Source organism: Pseudophryne corroboree, chromosome 12 (genome assembly GCF_028390025.1).
Source record: "Pseudophryne corroboree isolate aPseCor3 chromosome 12, aPseCor3.hap2, whole genome shotgun sequence".
NCBI classification, from domain to species: Eukaryota; Metazoa; Chordata; class Amphibia; order Anura; family Myobatrachidae; genus Pseudophryne; species Pseudophryne corroboree.
The window spans coordinates 171,641,170-171,650,220 of NC_086455.1; the positions used below are offsets into that span (position 1 = coordinate 171,641,170).

Here is a 9,051-nt window from a genome sequence, read left to right on the forward strand (position 1 = left end):
AGATTTATTGGCAATTATTATTCATATTGATGATACTGAAGAGATTAACACTCTTTGGGGGTCATTCTTTGGGGGTCGTTTTAACGCAGCAGAGCGAACGGGTCCGTAGTGCGCTGGCGCATGCCAGACGGCTGAAGGCCGTAGCAGGGATACGATCGCCTCTGCCTGATTGACAGGCAGAGGCGATCGCTGGGCAGGAGGGGGCGGAACTGCGGCGTTTGGCCGCTGTTTCATGGGTTTGGTCCAGCCAACGCAGGCGTGGCCGGACCGAATGGGGGGGCGGGCCGCAGCGGCTGCGGGCCGGGGAGCGATGAGCAGCTCCCGGCCAGCACGCTAAAGCTGCGCTGGCCGGGAGCTACTCTTGAAGTGCAAAGGCATCGCCACTGTGCGTTGCCTTTGCACTTCTGCGAGGGGGGGCCGGACTGACATGCGGGGCGGGCTAGCCCTGTGCTGGGCGTCCCCCCACATGTCAGGAAAGAAGATCGTAGCTGTGCTAAATTAGCACAGCTACGATCAACTTGGAATGATCCCCTTTACCCGTTGTAAGCTGTTTGCATTGTAACCGTGGGCGGGATGTATTATGTGACATCGCTGCCCTTCGGCGCGATGCTAAGCGCGTATGTATTTACATATGCGCTTAGCATTGCGAAGGACCGCTCTTCTGATAAGAGCTGTCCTTCGCGATCCCCGGCGTCTCTCTGACTTCTGGGTTTAGCCCCCCTGTGTCATTTGCCCCTATGTGTCTTTTTTTTTTTAACCCTTGCGGAACATGTGACAACGGTTCATTGATTGTTTACCTTGTAGGATTCAATTATTTGCATTATAGCATATGGTATTAACCCTTTCTTAAATTGCATCATTTCTAAAGCAGGAAGGAGTGTAAAGTAAATATTGCACTACACGTACAGTTCTCTCTAATACTGACCTGCATCTATACGTCTCTTCCGTAGGTGGGAGAAATCAAGGCTCACGCTGCAGAGTGGAAAGCGAATGTGACCGCCGAATTTAGGGAGACGCGTAGGAGACTGAGCGTAGAGATCCACGACAAACTCCAACGAGCAGCCACGATTAGGAGCATGGAGCGGAGGAGACTTGGGCTTGACCAGAGAGCTCACTCTCTTGATGTGCTCTCCCCGGAGAAGCGCTCAGTCTTCTCGGAGCTGGAGAACGGGCGATTTAAGGCTTCATCCCAGGAGAGCATAAACAACAAGCCCAACAATCTAAGACTGAAGGGGGCAGAACAGTTCAACGGTTTGCACGCACAAGGCCTCTCAGAAGACAACATCATCAACAAGCTTGGCTCCAACTCCTTGAGGCTAACCAAGAGGAAAAACAAGGACTTGAAAAAGAACCTTCCGGAGGACGTACGGAAAATCTATGAGAACTTTAGAAAATACTCAGTGGACGAAGAAAAGAAGGAGGACGGGGCTGAGAGGCTGTCCACCTCCGATACGGCGACACTATCCGACTTTATCCAGCACTCAATCTTAGAGAATGGCTCATTGCCCTGTGAAACCAAAGATGAGGAGCATGAAAACAAAGTGTTACTTGAAGAGCAAAAATAACAGGGCAAAGTTGAGGATGATTGCGCCGTCATGGCACATCAACTCTGCGGGCCGTAACGCGGGACGGAGCAAAGACATTTCTTTTCCATTCTGGAGCCCAAAGTTGGTCTGTACTTTTGACTCCGCAGTAACCCTTGACCCCTTCTGTGTTGGAGGAGGACGAGGATGCAGCGTGTGTTGGCCTGCCACCCTCCGGCATGGAAGGGGTTAAATCCTTGTCCAGTGTGAAACCGGAAAAAACAACAACCGCTGTTGTTGCTCGGTTACTTGCAAGGAGTTCTTGAGACATGTGCCTTATGCAGACTTTTTCAACGAAGTGGAGCTCTGTAATCTGCATTGGTGGAAACTTTTACTGTGCCATAAATGACTGCCAAAAAACAAACCAACCCCCACAAGCAACTCCGACAAAAAGATGGCCGCAGCTGTACTGACCACAAACTCAAAACCACCTTTAGCCGAAGAAGATAACCGTGGCCGATAGTATAATCATGGAAATACTCAAACGGCAACGCGTTTTGCTCCGTGATTCCGTCACGAATTGAAAAATTGACCTGCATATGCATTTTGCTGCACATCGGTAGAATAAGGATACATACATGATATTTTTCATCTGTCCAACCTCCATATTGTGCCGGAGCTCCCCGGACCGGCACTACATCAGCACACTCTACAACAGCCGCACAATCAGCCTGTGGCAGTAACCATTGCCGGTGGGCGCTCCACAGACTCTGACGGTGCACTCCACGCCCCCAGCGGTGTGGAAAGATGTCAGTTTTAAAATCTAATTGAAAAGTTAACGACGTGCGTTTGTTTTTTGTTTTTTTTTTGTTTTTGTTTTTTTTGTATACATCTTGCAGACACTTTATACTTGCTGAAGAAATTTCAGCTCTCAATGCTGTACAACAGGAAATCAGCCGGGCGTCTTGCATGTCGTCTGAAGTCGCCCCGTGCTATAAGACTGGAATAGACCCAAAACATAGGGATGATGGGGATTTTCATGTACAACTCTCAGGGCTTTGTGTCCCTTCTTTAAAGCTAAGGATTTGATGGGCACTGTGTTTAATCACCCCAAAAACAACACTATCCAGTTGAAAATAAATGTCAAGTTTAGAGGTGGTATGGTTTGCCGGGAATGAGAGCTCACCGCTTTTGTGCCATTTTGTTTTTGTAACTTTTTTTAAAAGTATTTTAAAATGTTTCATTTTGTTTGTTTTTTTTGTTTTTTTTCTGCATTGTCCGCAATTTTTTTTTCTTTCTTTTAAATCAGCGTTTCTCAACAATTTTTCTATTACATACCTCCCACCCTACCAAAAAAAGTTTCAATTCTGCATATCCAGAGGAATTTTTATATTTACACATTTCTGTACTATACATGTTGTTTTTTTGTATTTATAATAAATAGGGATTAAAGTTTTTTCATTGCTTCTTTCAGATACGTACTGGGGATATGTACACCCCAGGTTGAGAAACTCTGCTTTAAATCACCTCATAGACCCAGCGGTGGCTGTGATATACTGATAAATCATTGAATCAGTGGCGTTCAGGCTGCGTCCTACTGTGTTCTCCGCATCTGCTGTCCAATGGGAAAGTGATTCGTATATAACGGTTTATGTAACTGTAAAAGTTGTCAATGAAGTTTCATATGTTTGAAATGTATGGTATAATGGTATATCATATCTGCTCATGACCTGCAGGGGGTGCTGTGTCCTTTGATTTATTTTAAGGGCTTGTCTATTGCCTGTATGTCTCCAGTGCACACAGCGCCACCTGCAGTTGTAAACATGCAGCGCACCATATCAGCCTTAGCAAAATGTTTTCAATGTCACCAATAACTTTTTACATGCTGTTTCTCCCAGCACAATACCTACATGCTAGATGTAAATATGCATTTAAGGCTTTTGCGAACCATTCCGGTTATTGTTAAGGAATGGTGTTTCTTGGGTTCTACTGGACTTGTAGAACAGCAATATTAATCAGAGCTCTAATGCTGTACAGAAGAGAACTCTGTTTAGAAAGAGATCTCAGTTTAGGGGGGATCCTTGAACGGTGCGCCCGATTTAGGAAATGCAAAATGGTCAGGGTGGAGGGCACAATTCCACTGTGTGGCACTGTTTGCCTTAATTTGCACAAGGGCACTTAGATTTCCGTCAGTGCATGGGTGGGTGGCGCAGTAGAGCAGCAGTTTTATTGGCCAGTGGGAGGAGTTTGGTTTCCTTGCAAACTCTGGAGTAACCTGGTTCAGTGAAGCCGGGCAAAATGACATTATTAGGGAGAAGCTGTACTGCGCTTTGCCCTTTGAGTGCACAAATTAAGACCACCCCAAACTTTCATGATTCATTTAAGATAAGGCTAAACTTAGCCGTATTCTATCACAACAACGAGGAAGTTTAATTTACTGAAATGGGTGGGGTTTTTTTTGCTGTCGGAGGGTCGTGTCTAATGTGCTCTTGCAGATTTTACCACCTCCTTGCACACCTACCATAGGTGCCCCTCTAGTCTGTCTGAGCGTTCCCGAGAGCGGGATGTGCATGCGCACCTTCCTGTGTACTGGGCGGGCCATCTAAGCCCACCAGTGGAAAACCAGGGTGCATCTACTTCTTCCATAACCTTCATTGTATCAATAAGTAACGCTGAAATATATCCTTTGGAAATGGTGCATTTTGCAGGATAATCAGCAGTGCAGTCAGGTCCCTCCCTCCAAACCGTCCCAAGGGCGAGAATTGTGTCCAATTATCTTTCATGCAAATTGTATAACGCTCATTGCAGCAGCCTCCTACCCTCTAGAGAAGAGGTTGCGCTCAGCCACACTTTGCTGTGCAGGAGTTAGTGTCTGTAAGTGGAGAGTCCATCTCTGCATTAAATGAATCATCTCATCATATAGTCTGACTCAGTGGCGTATAAACGCATTACTCACCATTAGGAATGCCGTCCACGTCCGTGGATGTCATCTTATACATTATTAAGCTTCCATTTCACTCTGAAATTAATTATATCCACAAGTGCTTCTTTATGTGGTTCTGCTGAATCGGAAAGAAACCAAAACCAAACAGTCATGCATTCATATATACATGTATGACAGGACCCCGTATCCTCAGCTGCCGTGTGTCTATGCATACAGGAATTCTAGGTGCGTGTGCGACACCTATGTAACCTGCACTGTGGCCGAGACATGGGAGATAAATGTGAGTTACCAGAAGAGCAGCTTGGTTCCGCACAAGACCAATATTGGTTAAACCAGAGGTTCCCAAACGTGTTCCTCAAGGCACCCCAACGGTCCAGGTTTTAAATGTATCCATGCTTGGCCACAGGTGACTTAATTAGCACCTAAGTCAATTTGATTTAACCATCTGTGCTGAGTCATGGCTATACCTGAATCCTGGACTGTTAGGGTGCCTTGAGGACCGCGTTTGGGGAACCTCTGAATTAAACTATATTCAGTTTGAGCCAAGAATGTATGAACAGTTATTCCCGGGGGGACTGATAATATCTTGTGTTGGTGGTGCGCCTGGCGTAGAATACAGATGTACACGTATGGGGTGTGGTCTCAAGAGAAAAACCCGACTGTACACCTTTTTGGCGAATAAATGTTTAGTAAATACATACCTTTTATTATATCATATTTCAAAATATAATTGGTTGGAAAGTATTCAGAGAAACGTGTTTTAAATCCAATACAGTTATTAAATCCAATAGAATTGGATTTAATCATTGTTTAAAAATGAACATACACATTTGTCTGTAAACTTTTCAACCGTGCAATTATATTTTGAACTATGATATATTAAAGCTTATGTATTTAATAAACAACATTTACAAAGAGTGCGCCAAAGTACAGCGTCCGGTCTTTCCTCCTGAGACCGCAACCCCTACAGACAGATGCATCTGAGTATCAGTCACCGTTCAGTCAGTCCTTCAGTGTGTGTCATTTACAATGTGGGTAATCGTTGACGCCAAGGCCACTTAATTAGTGAGGTATAATGAAAGTCGTGGCTCGGTGACCTCTGTGACAAGATGAGGTTTATGGGAACCCTAGTTCTGGGAAATACTCTCAGATAGTCCCATGCACTGAAGCTGCTGTGCTGGGTATTTGCTAGAGCAGTGGGCCTAATTCAGACCTGATTGCAGCAGCAAATGTGTTACTTAATGGGCAAAACCATGTGCACTGCTGGTGGGGCAGATGTAACATGTGCAGAGAGAGTTAGATTTGGGCGGGATGTGTTCAAACTGAAATATAAATTGCAGTGTAAAAATAAAGCAGCCAGTATTTACCCTGCATAGAAGCAATATAACCACCCAAATCTAACGCTCTCTGCACATGTTACATTATACTTGTGGATTGGAGCGCGCTTAAAGGCGCACTAGTTGTATATGTGGCTAGGCACTTTATAGTTCTGTGGTAACTGAAGGCATGTACGTTCTTTAGGCAGACACAGCTTGTTATTACCCAGGGAGCTGATACATAAGTCCAGACTCTGGGGCAGATGTATTAAGCCTGGAGAAGTGATAAAGCAGTGATAAGTGCAAAGTGATAACGCACCAGCCAATCCGCTCTAATATGTAAATTGACAGGAGCTGATTGTTTGGTGAGTTATCACTTTCCCAGGCTTAATAGTACAGAGTAATTGCAGTGAATGGAATTATATATATATATTATACATGACTGAACCTGCCATTTATCTTTTGCCTGCACATCTATCACTCATCGCGGCCACAATTACACCCTGTACGAGCCACCAACAGTCTAGTGGGATGGGGAAATGGCGCACTGTATCACCCCTGGCTCAGTATGCAAGAGCACCTTAGCTGAAGAATTATATACACTAATCAGGCTACAGATTTGGCAACAAATAGCAAATTCCAGATCTTTGTAATTAGAGATGTGTGGGGGTCTTGTCATGGAAATACAGCTTTTCTCAATGTAGTGGGATGGCAGAATGGACATTGAAAACCTACTATGCAAAGCTTGCTTGTACTTCACGTCTACCTGTGTCTGGTGTGTATCTCAGTCTGCGGCGACGCTGACAGCCCCTCTGCAGACCATCTCTGTTTTCTGAGGTCTCTGGGGCACTAAGAACTGTCTGGACTGTCGCACTAACCCCACTGGAGCAGCGAGAAACGCGTTCCTTCCTCTCTACATAAAGTCGCAGTTTTGTTTTTTAAAACGGATCTCACCACAAGTCAGCGGCGACTGGTCTTCTACGGGAAACACCAAATCCAGCTGCAATTATTTTTTTATAGCATTTCATAAGAGACCTTGAAGTAAGTGTGACTTGTACCTACCGGTGCGTTTTACCCCCTTGCGGTGGGGTGCAGTTAAGGAAGACCCCTACCCGTCTATGTGGATGAGGCCACCGTTTTAACGAGAGACCTAATGTCTCCTTCTGTCAGTGACTTGATAACTTGTCTGTTGATATGTTTCCAGATTCACGTGTAAAACAGGACGCATTGTACGTTCCAGGACGCGGACACTATATGGGAGCGTTCTATGGCTCGCTGTGTTGCACTAACTTGCTCTGTCTACAGCTATGTAAATGGACGCACCTTTTGCGGTGTGTTGTGGTGAATGGTGTATCAGATGATGAGTGGCGGAATACAATACAGTACAATGTAACCAAATCTCAGTCTGTGTGTTTCCTCAGCATTATACCTTACAGACACAAGTCCCACGTACCACATACACTCAGGGATTAGTAAATAAACTGAAACTTCGGTCCTCTGCCTATAGACTCCTGGAGGATGAGGCTTTTTGCCAGTGCTGGTCAATAAAGAAAATAACTTCTATAATGCCCCTTCATACCCTCCAACATGACACATTCCATTAGGTATAAGATGCTCCGCTCCTGGACTTCATTGCCAGTGGCAGTTGTAGCACAGTCCAAAATTCAAAGAGAGGAGCCACACCAACAGCTGCCCCAAACATTGCCGGCCAGGACTCACTGGCAGTTGGTAAGGCTCCACAATTTGAATTTTGAGGGGTATGCCCCTTGGATGGTTCCTGGCAACAGGAGATGACTTTGAAATGTGAATAAAAAAACGTTTCCTGAGCAATCGACACAGATTGGGGCTGACTTGTGGGAGTGTCTTGGGAGTTTGGTAGGCGGGGATCTAAAGCTTCATGCAAATTGGCATCTGTGTCTGCATATGGGGAAGGAACGCTTGTGTCTGCTGTATATCTTGTGCCTAGCATGGGGCTGGCGCATGTGCCAATACTAATTATGACAGTTACGGGGGCCGGCGTAACATACAAAACATAAGCACAATGGGGGTTATTCAGAGTTGTTAGCAAACCAAAAAAGCACTGGGCAAAACCATGTGCAGTGCAGTTGGGGCAGATGTAACATGTGCAGAGAGAGTTTGATTTGGGTGGGGTGTGTTCAAACTGAAATCTAAATTGCAGTATAAAAATAAAGCAACCAGTATGGGTGGTCTTCAGTATGCCGACTGTCGGGATCCCGGCGCACAGTATACTGGCGCCGGAATCCCGACAGCCAACATACCGACACTTTTTCTCCCTTGTGGGGGTCCATAACCCCCTTGGAGGGACAATAAAACCGTGCCCGGAGCATGGCGAGCGCAGCAAGCCCGCAGGGGGCTCATTTGCGCTCGCCAAGCTGTCGGTATGCCGGCGGTCGGGCTCCCGGCGACGGTATGTTGGTCGCCGGGAGCCCTGGCCGCCGGCATACCATACTACACCCGCCAGTATTTACCCTGCATAGAAACAATATAATCCACCCAAATCTAACTCTCTCTGCACATGTTACATCTGCCCCACCTGCAGTGCACATGGTTTTGCCCATTAGTGTGCGTATTTGGTTTGCGAACAACTCTAAATGACAACCTATGTATGTGGCACAGGGCAATCACGTTTTCACTGACACTCTAAAGTACATGGTGCAAGATGGTTCTGTCTAGGGGATCAGAATTTGCACCGTCCAATAGGAGGCGCCGGCTCCGGATTTTCTCTGTAACTATGGAGGAGGCGCGTTGCTGGTGATTCCAATTTTGTGGTGCATGCAAATATAAGACCATGTTGTGGGGTGAGATTACTAAAGTGGAGGGAGACCATTTTTGGGGAGTTTTTTGCATTGCAGAGGGGCGTCCAGTGCAATCATAGTCACATGGCAAAAACTCGATGAATAAGGTCTTAGTATCAGGTTAGCTTAGAGATAATAGCTCGTATGAGATTTTTGGTGAATGTCACAGGACCTGAAAGAGAACAAACATGGGCAATATTTTACACGTGCTTGCACCAGGAACAAATCATTGCAGGAGCATTGTATAACGGCAGCAACATTGTTACAACAAAGGAAAAATAACAAAAGCTAATCGGATCCCTCCCAGCACCCCCTCTGCAGAGCGTGCTTCATAGATAGGATTCCTGGGTCATAAACCCGACAGTCCTATCGCAAAGGACCCAGAGATCTGTAATTTGTCATTTCTTTCAAGTGCACAGCGTTAATAAACGACGTTACGCATGCGACAAGTG

General features: G+C 45.8%; 1 protein-coding gene across 3 annotated transcripts in view; it reads left to right on the forward strand.

Moving 5' to 3' along the window:
• The window catches only part of KCNK10 (potassium two pore domain channel subfamily K member 10), a 114,304-nt gene extending 107,123 nt beyond the window's left edge, over nucleotides 1–7,181 (forward strand). For all 3 annotated transcript variants that reach the window (XM_063948553.1, XM_063948551.1, XM_063948552.1), the window contains exon 7: nucleotides 951–7,181. In XM_063948553.1, coding sequence (XP_063804623.1) covers nucleotides 951–1,565 — 615 coding nt within the window. In that variant the 3' untranslated portion in view covers nucleotides 1,566–7,181. The remainder of the gene's footprint in view (nucleotides 1–950) is intronic.
• The last annotated feature ends 1,870 nt before the right edge of the window (nucleotides 7,182–9,051 follow it).